We start from the raw sequence: 15,879 nt of genomic DNA, 5'->3' as shown, positions 1-15,879 counted from the left end.
ACAGTCACAATCAGACCTCTGGGTGCAACAGATCATTCAATTCAGCTATGTCATAGAGTTTACCAGTCTTCTCTTAGCCCAGTTTCTTCCTTTCCCAGTTCTCTTAAGAAGGAAAAACACGCAAGGGCCTTAACTGCTCAGCAGTCTACTCCATATTCTTCATGATTCCCAAAAAGGGACTGGAGAGCCAATCTAGATCTCAAATATGTCAACAGGTTTGTGGCACAAACACACATCCATGTGGAGACCATGCTCCCAATCACAAGGCCCTCATTTCTGGGGCCCTTATGACTCCCATCAATACCACAGAGGCATACTTACACATTCCTATTTACGCAGGTCACCACAGGTTCCTCAGATTCTCCTACCAAGATCAACATTTCCAATTCAGATCTCTATGCTTTGGACCGGCTTCAGCTCCTTGAGTGTTTTCCAAGATGGTGACACTGGTGGCTCTTGCATGGAAACAAGGAATCCAGATTCATCCATACCTGGACGATGCCCTGATTTGTTCCCCAATCAAGGATACAAGCTGTATCATACAGTTATTGGAAACTCATGGCTATCTTTTGAATGGAGACAAAAGCAATCTCTCCCCAACTCAAGAGACTGCAGCATCTAGGGGTCATCATCGATACCCAAAAGAATGTGATATTTCTTCCAAAGGAAAAAGTCAACAAGATGTCGAGCTTGGCCAAAATCCACTGCCAAGGCCAAGTCAGCACAGCTAATGTCTCTGACCAGTCTACGGGGACTTATGATATCATGCATAGGGTCAGTTCCGTGGGCCCATCTGCACTCCAGACCTCTTCAGTGGTTCCTTTGTCCCCACCAGTCTGCGATGTTACAGAAAAGGGACAAGAGATTGACCTTGTCTCTGTCGGTCAAACAAAACTTCATCTGGTAGACCAAGTTCAGCTGACTGAAGTGGGGACAGTTGTATATTCAGAGGAATCCAGTGCAGATCTTCATGAGTGCCAGCCTGGTTGATTGGGGAGCCTACCTATGAGGATAACCAGCCCAAGGTTTCTGGGTGAAGGAGGAAAAGAGGCTAAACATCAATGTCCTAGAGCTCAGGGCCATCAAGATTCTAGAATTCCAGTCAACAATTTGGGGTCAGCATGTATTCATCAGGACCGACAATATCTCTACCAAGGCCCATATTAACAAATAAGGAGGGTCCAGATCTTCTGTCTTACATCGGGAAGCAAACAGCATCCTCTCATGAGCGGAAATACACCTACAATCCATATCTGCAGAACACGTTTAGGGATCCCTCAACAAGCAAGCTGATTGGTTGAGCAGGAAGACCATAGACAAGAACAAGTTCCTCAAGAGAGCGAATCTTCCACCAGATCTCAGACAGATTTGGGGCCCTCAGGGTGGACCTCTTCTCCTCAGCTTCCAATCATTACTGCCACAATTCTTTTCCAGGTACCATCATCCGCAGGCGGAACAAGTGAATGCACTAACCTCCCCATGGCCTCAAGGACTACTGTATGCCTTTCCGCCACTACCAGTAATTTCAAAGGCACTAAGGAAGGTACATCAAGAACGGGCCTTGATCATCTTTGTGGCCCCCCAGACTGTGGTTCCCATCTCTGGTGGAATTATCAATACAAGAGCCATGGCGTATTCTTGTGAAATGAGACATGCTGCAGCAAGGTCCAGTAAGGCACCCGGACCCAGAGTGGTTCCATCTGACCGCGTCGCTCTTGAAAGGAACCAGTTGATGAAACTAGATTATGCCCCAGAAGTTGCTGACACCATCAAGGCTTCCAGAAAGCTTTCCACCCGATGCATATACAACTCCTTGTGGAAAGCTTCGACCGGACCCCACCTTTATACCCAAGGTTAACTCTTTTCCATAGAAGGCAAGAGATTCATTTATCATCATTCTGTCCATGACTTAAACATGCCAAAGAGAAAGCTTGGCACACATTAGAGCTGTGAAAGGCACTGAAGATATATATCAGGCATTCAGAGATTATCAGGAAAATGGACTCTATATTCATTTCCTTGACAGCTCCAAACAAGGAAAGGCTGTCTAGATCAGCCATAAGCTATATCATCAGGCAATGTATTTTCCAGGCCTATAAGGCCAGCAACATTCCTCCAAGCATCACAGCTCATTCAGTACGAAGTGCAGCCACCAACACTGCCCTCAACCATCAAGTATCAGTAGAAGAGATATGTAAGGTGGCCACATGGTCTTCCATCTCGACCTTCATTAGGCATTACAAGCTCAATTCATTCTCTTCAACCGATGTGGCCTTTGGGCAGACAGTATTGCAGCATGTGGTGGACCCTGGATAGAGAGGGACACAGCTATTGGAAGACCCAAATTCAAGATGCCCTCCTTCTCAGAGCGAGAACGGAACCTTGGATATTTACCGTGAGGGTTCATTCTACTCTGAGGTAAGAATAGCATCTTGCCCACCCAAAAGGAATAAGAGAAGAGGAGGATCAGATAAGACCCGGACATTGCGAGGGCTGGGCAGCGAGGTAATCTCTAATGGACGGAAAACTCATGCATAACTCCAAGGAACAACCGAGACAGACTGGGGGCAAACGTGAGTGAAAGTACCTATGCATAAATGACTTCTGACAGTATGCAGAACCAAGAAGCAGGGCAAGAGTACGACCTTGACTACAAACAATTACATACCTAAGAACCAAAAGGAAAAAAAGACTTGATCCATCCCCTTCTTCAAAACCAGCTCATTTTTCTTTCCATTGTTCTAGCACCTTTTCACTACGACAGTGTTGTTTCACCTGCTCTTGTTAATGTTCTGTGTTCATTGTTTTCCTTCCTGTCCTTCCTTATTAGCTCGGAAAGTATTTAAACTGGGCTCGGGAGCTACCGCCTGCGAGATAGGAAGTGACACGTTTTAGTCCTGCCTCCCTGAACGGCTGGTAGGAAACACCCAAATTCAAAATGCCCTCCTTACCTCAGAGCAGAATGAACTTTCGTGGTAAGTATCCAAGGTTCTGTTCTTCTCCCACTTCAGAACCATTCGGTCTGACTCCCAGGTTTTTTTTCTCTTTAAAATAAGTACGGTACATACCTAGAAAAAGAGGACAAAAATTACTGTTGTTTGTATATTTAAAAACATTAATCATTTTTTTTCCTTTTGACTTTTTTCCAGCAGCCAAAGGATTGTCTGATATGGATTCCTCAATACTTTTGCAGCACAATGGGGGTATTCCAGCCAGTAAAAAAATATCTACAGCATTACCGGAACTGGAATACAGGGAAAAGGGGAAAGAAAAAGACAAAGATGCCAAAAAACATAACCTTGGAATAAATAACAATATTTTGCAACCTGTAGACTCTAAAATACAGGAGATCGAGTACATGGAGAACCATATCAATAGCAAAAGATTGAATAACGATCTTGTGGGAAGTACAGAAAACCTCTTAAAAGAGGACTCATGCACTGCCTCGTCCAAAAACTACAAAAATGCCAGCGGCGTTGTAAACTCCTCGCCCCGCAGCCACAGTGCAACCAATGGGAGCATTCCTTCCTCATCTGCTAAGAATGAAAAAAAACAGAAGTGCGCTAGCAAGAGCCCATGCGCACACAAAGACTTAATGGAAAACTGTATTCCCAATAACCAGCTAAGCAAACCAGATGCACTGGTAAGGTAAGTTTGATATGTTAGCGACCTAGTTTCCTCTCACTTCGTTGTCTTGCTTGCTGTTGTGCGATTTTGTGCTTTTTTCCAATTGAGACTCCTTTTTAAGAGAAGGCTGTGGTACTCAGGAGAAGGCAAGCACTGTGGGTTAGAATAGGATATGGTCTGGGTTGCAAGGTGCCATTCCAGCCCTGAGATCTTGTGATGGGATCAGTATTTAAAGGAGTGAATAGGTTGCTGTGGAATTTGTTTTAGGTTCCTGATTCCTTGAGTTCTATTTCTTGCTACATTCCACAATTACAATTGGCTGAGCAAGTACAGAATTACAGGTGCATTTTCTGACTAACCTCATAGGAAGGAATTATTCACTTGGGGATGAGTGGATGCACATGCTGGCATATACGTGAGTATCTGTGTGTGGAAATAAAACACTTCAAGTCATACTTCTTGAATAAAGAGACTTAACAGTTGATTGTTGAATATCTCTCTCAATGTGTGTACCATTTGGGAAGTGGAGAGAACCTGATACAGTGATGTGCAAGTGATAGGGACCCATGAGCATCACATTTTGCAAATTCTTGAAACTTGGTACATGCTAGGCACCTAAAGCTGAAAGCTTTGGCTGCCATTTTGTGTTAATATTTCTTGCAGCAGATATTTGTACACTTGATGGAATGAAATCCACACTAAGGGAAAAGGTGAGTGAAAATACGGTTAGAATAATTGCAAAGCTTTGATTTTGGCTCCTACAATTAATTTGAGTGTACAGACTTAGGCCAATAATGCATGGCTAGAATGTCCTTGGATTGTTCCTCCCTTGTCTCGCTCTTTTTTATCCCAAGTTTAGAAAGTTGAACGCATGGCGACCGCCCTCCCACAGCTGACCAGGGTAGAAAGCATGGTGCGTTTTGCCCATTAGTCTGCAATTTGGGGAGGGGGGATTGCTACTAAAGTATGTTTTTACATATTCACTTGTAGCCCACCCTTTCTCCATGGTGTTCAAGGTGGCAAAAATGATTCTCCCTTTCCTCATTTCATCAACAATGGTGATAAGTAGTTCAGGCTAAGTGAGTGACTGACAAAATTTTGAACCTGGGTCTTACCAGCCAGAGTCTAATATCACACTGCTTCTCATGTACAGTATTTCCTTCATTCAAACACTGCATTTTCCCCAATGGGAACTCAAAGTGGTTTATGCTGTTTTATTCTCCCTCAGTCTTATCCTCACAACAATCCTGTGAGGTGAGCTAGACTGAGTGTGTGTGACTGGCCCAAGGTCACCCAACAGGCTTTCATAACAGAATGGGGATTTGAACCTGGGTCTCCCAGATCCTAGTCCAACACTAACTACTATGCTGTGCTACATCCCATGTTAAGACAGAATCCTAAAAATAAATGCTGAAATATGTAGATTTTTTAAAAAAGGGCTTGAGGGAGGTAATACATTATTGTATGCATATATGTAGAGGTAAAAAAGTGAACTGAATGTACATAGACCTTTGTTTTTCTTGTTAAAAATACCATAAAAAATTATATGTTGTGAATTAATTTTGTTACTTTGGATGTAAATCACATTGAATTTGTTGGTAACGTTGGGTAAATAAGCATAGGATTACACTGTATGAAACATCTTCTGAAGGGGAGGGGCTGTGGCTCAGTTTGTAGAGCATCTTCTTGGCGTGCAGAAGGTCCCAGGTTCAATCCCCAGCATCTCCAGTTAAAGGGACTAGGCAAGTAGGTGATGTAAAAGACCTCTCTGCATGAGACCATGGAGAGCCGCTGCCGGTCTGAGTAGACAATACTGACTTTGATGGACCAAGGGTCTGGTTCAGTATAAGGCAACTTCATGTGTTCATGAGATATAGTAGTTAATGGCAAGTTATTTTTTCTTTCCATAAGGCCCAATGGGAAACCTAGTTTGGGATGCAAATGTTATTCAGCATGCAGGGCTTTAGAGAAGTGAGACTCCCAGGATCCTCCTGGCCTTGAGTAGGTGGCATAAGTTGAACAGGATTTTGTTTTCCAGTCATGTGTAGGAATCTCCAAGGAAGTCCAGACAGTCTCTTTTGCAAGTGTATGTGCGCTAATATCCTTTAAAACACCAATAATTCCCCACTCCTCCACATGAGTAGCGGAGGCTAATCTGGTGAACTGGATTTGTTTCCCCACTCCTCCACATGAAGCCAGCTGGGTGACCTTGGGCTAGTCACAGTACTATTAAAAGCTCTCTCAGCCCCATCTACCTCACAGGGTGTCTGTTGTGGGGAGGGGAAGGGAAGGTGATTGTAAGCCAGTTTGAGTCTTTCTTAAGTGGAAGAGAAAGTCGGCAAATAAAAACCAATTCTTCATCTAGTTTCCTTTGGCAATTAACATAGAAAAGCAATACAATGTATTGTATTTGTAATAGTGGTTTATCTGTAGAAGCAAGCAGTCCGCGGTTCATAATAGTGGTGGTCACCACTGGATCTTTGGTCACTGTGGTGCAGGGAGCATGTTGACCAAAACTGTGTCACAATATCCTGCTGCCGTTGCCTGTATAGCTGCACCAATTTATTTCATACTCCATAGTTCATTGCAACATCTCTGGGTGATGGAAAAGCAGTGAAAACTGCTTCCCTACTTGTCAGTTCACAGAAAGCTACTGAACAAATAAGATGTTTGCCTTCATGATACAAAGCTGCATTATAAAAGGACTAAATCCTAATATGCAAAAAGATCGCTGCATTAAATTGATGTATGAACACTGACTCTTGTGGGAGTTGTGAAGTTCTGGTTGTGGACTGGGAACAAAGTGGCATTAAACAGAAATCCGTTCCCAAGTAGGTTTATTGGACTTTAAAGAGCTGTATCTTTGGCTGGATTCTCCTCCCAGCTATCTTGCTTGAGAGAATATACTATTCTTAAAATATTTTACATGTGGAAAGTTGTGCTGTTAGGGTTTCAGTATGCATCCAGCAGCAACCTATTGATACTTGCACAGTGTTAATCGCTCAGCATTCCTGCAATAAGTCCCTGAACTAACCAAGCATACGAGGTCAGGGGTTAGCAATGTGCATACTTTATGGAAGCAAGGAAGAACTGTGGCAGTCAAGCCAGTAGCACATGCAGCATAGCAGTAGTGACCTGCTGGGTGCTGAACGGTTGTGCTGTCGAATTCTAGCAATGATAACTTGACTCTGGTTTAGACGTTGTCAAGCAAGATGTCCTTGTAAAGTAATTACTCCACTTCCACTCAGTCACAACCCAACCATGATAATTAAATGGGATTAGAAGATGAATTGGATCTTTAACTCAAATGCGAGCACCAAATTCCATTAAAAACAACCAGCTTCTGATTATTTACCCAGTGTAGAAATGTTGGCAATAAAAGTGGGAGCAAACAAGAATTTCTTTAAAAAAAAAAAATGTCAAAAACATGCAAACATACACACATACCTATCCCAACCATTCGTATATATACAATATAAGCAGTCTTTCAGGGAGTTCATTTTAAATTAGTACTCATGTAATCAATTGTCTAGTTATATCCAATATCCATATTTTCACTACTTTACAAGCGGGCTATAAAAGCTATACTTAATATTTAATACTTAATACAATTCTTGTTTCGCAGTCTATGCTTCACTTTTGTTCGGAGCAAACAAGAATTTCAAGGAATAAACGCAGCACTTGGTTATACGTAACCAAGGAAGGTTTATTTTGTAAGCTGCAGATCAGAGGGATTCGGTTCCCAATTAAGTGCCTTTCCAATAACTTATTGGCCCTTTGATGTGCTCCTTGTGGATTCTGAACGCTTGCGTAATTTCCCATCCTTCTAGGTCAGTTCTTAGAAACAATTACACCCCAAGCTTCTGAGAGCAAGTTCAAGGTTGGCAGTATCCAATTGCAGCATTGTAATGGCTTAAATAACGTAGTAGAAGACTGGAGGCTAAGCAAGTTGCTTAGGACACACCTTTTTATATAAAATGTTATGTGACAACTTGAGACAGTCGACCTCCTTCAGTCCATTTTTTTGCGTCAACTAGAACACAAGTCCCGTGGGGCCCACGCAGGAGCTGATTTCCTGTTGGCGGATAGGCTCAAGCATGTAGATATGCCAGACTGACAACATTCATTTGCTAGGCTGGAGACAGTTAATTACATAAAAGTGATATACTTGAAAGTTCCAATAGACCATTGCTGATGAAAGACAGATAAAGAACACTGAAGGATGTGGCAGACTTTTAGCTAGGTGACATTTGTGAGAGTAGAACTAAGGATAATGCCCAATGGTAGCTGTGTTAGTGTGCAGCAGCAAAACTAAACAGATTCGTTGAAGACATCTGATGAAGTGAGCCCTAACTCATTTCTAGAATAAATTTTACTAGCCTTTAAGGCGCCACAAGCAGAGAACCCCTACAGGAAAATATATTTTCTGGCAGATGCAAGGGGATACTGCTTGGCATCGAGCAAGAGAGCTTGGATCTTGATTGAAAGAAATTCATTAACTGGATGATCCCTAAAACGTTATTATGAGGCACCAGTCCAGATAGGGTAAAGGAGTTGGGAGCAGGCCATGGGCTTCTGCGCTTCCTAACCCTGCTGTTTGTGAATATCCTCTCTTCATCCCCTCCTTAAAAAGGTAAAGGTCCCCTTTGAAAGCACTGGGTCATTCCTGACCCATGGGGTGACATCACATCCCGACGTTTACTAGGCAGACTTTGTTTACGGGGTGGTTTGTCATTGCCTTCCCCAGTCATGTACGCTTTACCCCTAGCAAGCTGGGTCCTCATTTTACCGACCTCGGAAGGATGGAAGACTGAGTCAACCTTGAGCCGGCTACCTGAAACCGACTTCCGTCGGGATCGAACTCAGGTCGTGAGCAGAGCTTTGACTGCAGTACTACAGCTTACCACTCTGCGCCACGGGGCTCATCCCCTCCTTACCTCTTCTTATTTTGCTCTGGTTCAGTCCTGTGTTCTAAATGCAAGTTTCAGAGCATCCCAAATTTGTGTTAACCAGAAAAAGTACTGAACTCAGGGAGCAAAGGCAGTCTCTCTGGGAGGGAACCAGCTGTCGTTCTGTTTCTTATTGGACAGTGAATGTTGCATATACACCAACCCCAGGAAGAGAAACTAGCAGGATTCTCCTTTATTGCAGTGAACGCCTATGACGTTAAATTATTCTTAAATTGTGGCTTATTTCTTAATACTGAAAGAAGCCTGTTGTAGAAGATTTATTCTTACATTTGAAATGATGCTGCTCTTCAATAGGCTCTCCATAAAAAGTGGAGTCAAACAGTATAAAATTATACATCACAATGTTAAAATCGTCAGCCTTAAAAAAACACAGATAAACCTGCATCAGTACATTTAATCACGTGAGACCACTAGCTGATCTCTGGCTTTAGACAAACATACATCATTTATCTGGAGTGGCATAATGTCATCACTCGATGGGTCTTTCTGGGGAAAGATTTCTGTAATTCTAGCAATACTGCTAAGAAGGCTCTTCGACACCTGCAGAATGGGAGACAGGCCCTCTAAAAGGATCCAGGCAGTCCATGAGTGCCGGGCCCAGTACATAGCAAAGCATGAGCGAATGGGGAAAAGATCTGGGAAGTCCATTTGCTATCTTTGCCCTTTATGTTTTAGGTTTAATGCTTTGTGATACTGCAGATCCGCAAATGATCCTTTGCTCCATAGCTTCGACTGACTCAGAATGAGGGGCCCAAAAGAAGTTACAGAAGTATGATAGAATTAATTAATATCTATGAAATGTGGGAATATGCAAGATATTGGCACCTCCAGTGACTGAAAAATCTATAATCCTGAATTTATTAATGAATTTTGATTCAGCAGTTTTCTGTTGGATTCCCCCTTTGAATTTCTATCGTAGGACATTTCCTAAAATTCTTTAAGCTGAGATGCCAGGGACTAAACTGGGGATGTTCTGGATCCAAAGCATGGGCATTCTCCACTCATACATATCTCGCCCCCTACTTTACACATGAATGGGATGCAAAAGTGAATCACAAATATGATTTCCCCCATCATGGCAAGGTTATCTCTAAGGTTTCAATCAAGCACTTTTTCTCAGCAGAAAAGACAGACAGTTCTACACGGGCTCAAAGGTTGTCTGTCTAATATGTGTGAGTGTATACAACCACAATACATGTATCTTTTTCATATTTTCATATTAAGTACTCCTTAGATGCAAAATCAGATTCCAAGCAGTTTTGTCTTGTTTTTTTAGAAGCTGTAAGGGCAGGTTACAATTCGAAATGTGAAATTGCCGTAAAACATTATCCTCAAAAGATGCTTTAATTCAAAACAGCAGTTTTATACATACATGTGCAGCCTAGTGAAAAAGGAATCTGGCAGATAACTTTTATGTACCAATGCGGCATTTGTCTAATAGCCAATTTATTAGGTTTCAGGATATCAATAAAGAACTACCAGAGATTAACAGTGTTCCAAGAAAGTTATTCAATCAAGTACTCTTGCCAAGGAAAGTACCATTTGATGAGCTAAGTGACTTTTCATCTCAGAATGGCATGAAAGCACCTTTTTTTATATAAGTTCTGCATTTTATTTTGAAATGATCAGGAGTGCCTCAGTGAGTGAAGGTCAAAATATTGAGAGACGTTTATCATGAGCATGCAGGGCTGGTAGTAGACCATGCATATGGTTCTGAACATGTGTCACACTTGGTAGCTCACTCAGGGTTTATGAAGCAGCTTGCCCATGAAAAGTTTCAATAAATACATGTAAAATAATTGATGAAAGCCTGAAATGTCATCAGCTCAGGACAACTGACCACTAAGCAACATGAATTATAATTTCCAAAAAAAGGATCCTCCTAAAAACAAGTTATTAACAAGCTTAATAAGAGTCAGCAGATCTTTACCTTCAGAGAGCCAGTGGCTCAGCAGAAGAGTATGTGCTTTGCTCATAGAAGATCCCAGGTTCAGTCCTTGCCAATGGCATTTGAAAAGGGTCTGAAATGATGTGATTTGGGAAAACCTTTCTCTGCATGAGACCCTAAAGAGTTGATGCCAGTTAGAATAGGCAAAACTGGGCTTCTGTGTACTCTGTGCATGGCAAATTCTTATGTATGTGTGTGTTTGTTTCATTTGTACCTCACCTTTCTCCCCCGTGAGGACCCAAAGGGCAGCTGACATGGTTCTTCTCTATGTTATCCTCACAACACACCCCGTGCTGAGTGTGTGTGACTGGCCCAAGATCACCCAGCAGGCTTCCATGTCAGAGAGGGGATTTGAACCTGGGTCTCCCAGCTCCTAGTACCACACTCTAACCACTACACTACATAAGTATGTGATCTTGTTTTGCTTTGAATACTTCATACTGTAGGGTGGGATAGAACAAAATGTATGTGGCGGTGTGTGTGTGTGAGAGAGAGAGAGAGAACAGGCCTTTGGAGGAGGGAATGGACCCTTCCTACACTCTCCAGTTCTGCATAGTAAATGCTTTTCCTGGGGCCATTCTTTTCTTTAGTCAAGCTTGCATCCTGATAAATTGTTTAAGAAGAAGAGTTGATTTTTATATGCCAACTTTCTCTACCACTTAAGGTTGAATCAAACTGGCTTACAATCCCCTTCCCTTCCCCTCCCCACAACAGACACCCTGTGAGATAGGTGGGGCTGAGAGAGCTCTAAGGGAGCTGTGACTAGCCCAAGGTCACCCAGCTGGCTTCGTGTGTAGGAGTGAGGCAACCAACCCAGTTCACCAGATTAGCATCCGCCGCTCATGTAGAAGAGTGGGGAATCAAACCCTCTTCTCCAGATCAGAGTCCACCGCTTCCAAAGCACCACTTATAACCACTACACCATGCTGGAGACACATGCAGGAGAGAGTGAGTTCATCCCTTTCCTTCTGCCTGCTGATTATGCTTTGCAAGTTTCCACCCTGGTGTTTTCTTCATATTGTGTGGCCTAGAATGACTAGACCAGGGATGTCGAACTCAATTGTTATGAGGACTGGATATGACATAAATGTCACTTGGTCGGGCCAGGCTATGCCTCACCAACTCAGATCAAGGTTGGGGGGCGGGGAGCCTGCCTTGGCTGGCTTGTGGGCCGGATAAGAGCTCTCAAGGGGCCGGATCCAGCCTATGGGCCTTATGTTTGACATCCCTGGACTAGACTGTTGGTAGTGTGCTCATACACTTGATAGGAAGCGACAGTACTGGCAGCATTCCACCCAGGCTGCAGATGCTTACAAAGGACAGTTTATTGCAGAGCTCATGCAATCCATTCTTTCCTCCCTTTACGTGTGGGGCATGATTCAAAGCTTCGTGGTCTGATCAAGCTTCAGTTTGCCTTGATGTTCACATTCCTGTGCCTTGGCTAACTGGTGTTTGTTTATTCCCCACAAATTATGATTCTAAGATGGTAATAAAATGAGGTTTAGAATCCCAGCCTGCGGGGGAATAAACAAAGTCCACTTTGCCAAGGTGCTTGCATTTGGATGCCACAGGAGATTATAGCATGGGCAAACCAGGTATTTTTAACCAGTCTTCGCACACAGAGGGAGATGGGAGGAGGTGGGGGCACATGAGCATGGCGTTTCTCGTGCTAGTTTTTCAGTTTAATTGCTGCTTGTTGTGATGTCTGAATGCAGCCTAACCTGCCTCAAAGGAGTGTCAGAGTAAGGTCTGATTGGCATGTTAAAGCTACTTGCAGCTCAACCTGCACGTATGAGAAGGGCATTTAAACATGACACTGCTTGTGTGCATATGGTCTGTGTCCTGGATAAATCAGTTCTGAGGCTCCTCAGTGGTCCTTGAAGGAAGATGATACAGATGTCATTAACCGTGGGGCGAGCCAAAGCCAGTTACAATTCTAGCAGCACATGTCTGAATGTGTGCTGTCTCTCTCTTGCAGATATTCTCGTATGCCAATATGTCCCTGCCCTTGCCACCAGTTCTTCTGTTTTAAGAGAACAAAAGTCCTTTGCACAGTAAACTTCTCTTTCCCTTTTCTTCAGTACTGTCCCCTTATGCCTAGAACCTCCTCTCAGAATATTCATTCAGAACTGACCTCCAAGCCCTAAATAATCTACTTTTTTTAGTCTTCTTCCCCAGCAATGACATCGTGGTACGTATGTATAACTGCAGTTGCTTCTATTCAGCCACTGCTTAATCACCTTGCCTCTGTTGAAATGTAAGTTCCTTGCGGGCAGAGACCAGATTGTCTTGCTTCTGTAGCTCTATTAAAAAAATAAAAATTCAAGTACAATGAAGGTGTTTCTTAAAGACTTTAATTATACAGAAAGGAAGCAATATGGGGATTCTAAAAATTTCCTATTAAGTTGGCAAATGATGGATGTATTCTCCCTCCGTTTTAAAGCAGTTCTCTATATTATGAGCTGAAGAGAAGTTTTATGTGCTTTAAGCCACATAAGCTATTGTTAGTTACAAGGGAAGAATTCTCTTTTTCTGGTAGATAGATACTTCTGGTGTCTCCTAAAAGCAAACTGTATTATAGATATAACTTAGAGACCTCCAGCTGGAGAGAGATATCTTAGGAAATGTGCCGTTTAGGCTACTTACTGTATGAGATCAGCTAAAAACCTTGTAATAAGTTGCCTATTTAAAGATCGTTATTACTCCCACAGTAGACTCTTCCGGGCACAACTAACGGAGCAAGCGATACTTGCTGCGAGTGTAACTGCAACCATGAGGCATTTGAATTATACAATAATGTACAAATAAAGGAAAGATATCCATGTAATTTTAATGAAAAATGCCTTTATTGCTACTTTGTTTCAGTGGCAACATTGGAATTTTCATTTACTGATTGGTTATCTTTATACCATGTTTTTCATTATTTTATTTACAAAATTTATACTCTGCCTTCTTCAGGGCCACCAGGGTGGCTAACAGATTTAAAATGTACGTGATAAAACAGACCTTTAAAACCATAAAAACCAAACACACACACATCGTTAAAACACTTGAAAACTAACGTTTACCTACCATATCATAAAATTCATAAAAATAATTAAAACACAGGGCAGGAAAGAGGGATGCTTCCTTGCTGTGAGGCTGGCTTGTCATGTTTCACATGTGATACCATATTCTTCACCTGCCCCTTTTCTTAGGCATCCTACTTTTCAAATTTATAGGAATAATGCTTTTTGATTTTCATGGGAACTCTGAAAGGCCACAGAAAATATTCTTAGAATTTCTATTTAATTTTTTTCCTGCTTAATTGCAGTCTGTTGCAGCTGCCCCCAAAGGATAAATTGTAATAGTTTAGAAGTATGTCAGGCCAGATCCCTGACCCACTAATAAAAGGAGTTGGGTTGAGGGAAGGATACTTAACCCAGTGTGATCTAGTGGTTAAGAGCGGTGGTTTGGAGCGGTGGACTCTGAACTGGAGAACCAGGTTTGATTCCCCCCTCCTCCACATGAGCAGTGGAGCCTAATCTGGTGAACTCAGTTGGTTTCCCACTCCTCCATGTGAAGCCAGCTGGGTGACCTTGGGCTAGTCACAGTTCTCTTAGAGCTCTCTCAGCCCCACCTACTTCACAGGGGGGAAGGGGAAGGGAAGGGGATTGTAAGCCGGTTTGATTCCTCCTTAAGTGGTAGAGAAAGTCAGCATATAAAAACCAACTCTTCCTATTATTCTTATTCTCCTCTACTGCTTATTCCCCCTGGGGTCCTAGATGCATATTTGCAAGGATGAACAAATATCTGGAATCCTGTAGGAGGTAAAATTGCACAGTGGGCAGGCTGTAGGAGCAAGGATTAAACTCTCCCTTTTCTCCCCACTGCTGCTTCTGCACTTCCGGCCACTCTTTTCTGAGCTCTGTTTGCTGTAATAGAAGTAGTCATCTGAGTTTTCAGTGCATTCATTTGTGTGTTATAGCTGTCCTTGATATTTGGCAAGAAAATAGGATGCTTGGGGAGGGAGGGAGTTAAGTGAACAAAGTTTTCCTAGTATGGTAGCACACCGTACAAGCTATTCCAGAGATTCTGTTGGAAAGTGCACTTAAGTTTTTGATTGCTATACATCAATTCTGTCTTCTCCGAAAATAACTTTTTAAATATAATTTAAAAGTTCAGTATCACTTGAGGTCTGGTTCCCTAGCAAGGCAGCATATTGTACCAGCCACACAGGTTATTTTGATGAAGTATCTCTTACCAGGGACAGATTAAATGTATGCTAGGGAGGGTCCCAGGTTTAATCCCCAACCTCTCTAGTTAAAGACTGGGAAAGATCTCTACTTTGAAGGCTGATGAACCACTGGAGTAGAGAGTCTGGGTATAGGTGGACTAGTGGTCTGATTTGGTGTCAGAGGGTAGTTTCGTATGTGCTCTATTAGCAAATATGTACTGTGTTACTATATATAAATGATGTTAATTAATACTATAAATAAGAGACCAGCCAGATATTAGCAGTAGTATGAGAACAGCTGTATGCAAAGAATACAGAGGTTTTTTTATGCTATCTAAGCTAGCAGTAGCTAAAACCCAAATCACATCAAGAAGGTGATGTGAAAGACCTTTGCCTGAGCCCCAGGAGAGCTGCTGCCCATCTGAATAGACAATACTGACTTTGATGGACTGAGGGTCTGATTCAGTATAAGGCAGCTTCATGTGTTCACATGTGATGGAGTTAATTGATTGCATGTGTGTTGGCCTTAAAACAGTTTATAAGTGGGGGGGGTTGATATGGACTGTGGCCATAGTGCTGGGTCAGGGGTCTTTAATTCTTTCCCCTGCACTGTTCTCAGTTCTGCTCTCCAGACTGATAGGGGAGGAAAACACAGGTGCGGTCTCTCCTCCCCCCCCCCCCCTGTACTGGGATTAAAATTAGCAACCTTGGATGACCTTTTTAATTATTGGAAAGTAGGCAAGGAAGAGTTAATACCCCCTCCTGCACTACAGTCCTAATCCATATTGGGGGAGAGGGGCTCATGCATCTGCTTTCTAACAACCAAGAAGCATGATGGGAAATTCCATCACAGAACTGAAGTGTTGCATGGGAAGCAAACGGTTCAAATCTTACCTTTTGTGGTGAATTTACTGCATGATCCTTCACAAGCTGCTTCTCTCCTCATATCCCTAGTCTGAGCTAAATAATACCTGTTTCAGTGCTGTCGTGACGAATTGGTGAAAAAGCACTCCTGACCATTGCAACAACCTGGGCCCCCAGATTGGCAGTGAATTGAAGAGCACCCACCCCCACCCCCAAGAGGAAGCACAGAGGACACAAAAACTCTGGCTCCTTCA

At 42.7% G+C, this 15,879-nt stretch overlaps 1 protein-coding gene across 1 annotated transcript in view; it reads left to right on the top strand.

Annotated features, from left to right (window-relative positions):
- Nucleotides 1–15,879, top strand: part of MACO1 (macoilin 1) — a 102,513-nt gene that overhangs the window by 46,763 nt on the left and 39,871 nt on the right. Inside the window, exon 6 of the mRNA XM_056846935.1 lies at nucleotides 3,150–3,648. Within this exon, the coding sequence (XP_056702913.1) occupies nucleotides 3,150–3,648 (499 nt within the window). The remainder of the gene's footprint in view (nucleotides 1–3,149; nucleotides 3,649–15,879) is intronic.

The sequence above is a fragment of the Euleptes europaea genome, chromosome 3 (assembly GCF_029931775.1).
Source record: "Euleptes europaea isolate rEulEur1 chromosome 3, rEulEur1.hap1, whole genome shotgun sequence".
NCBI classification, from domain to species: Eukaryota; Metazoa; Chordata; class Lepidosauria; order Squamata; family Sphaerodactylidae; genus Euleptes; species Euleptes europaea.
The sequence above is the reverse complement of the archived record's forward strand: the minus strand, read 5'-3'. Positions and strand labels throughout refer to the sequence as shown.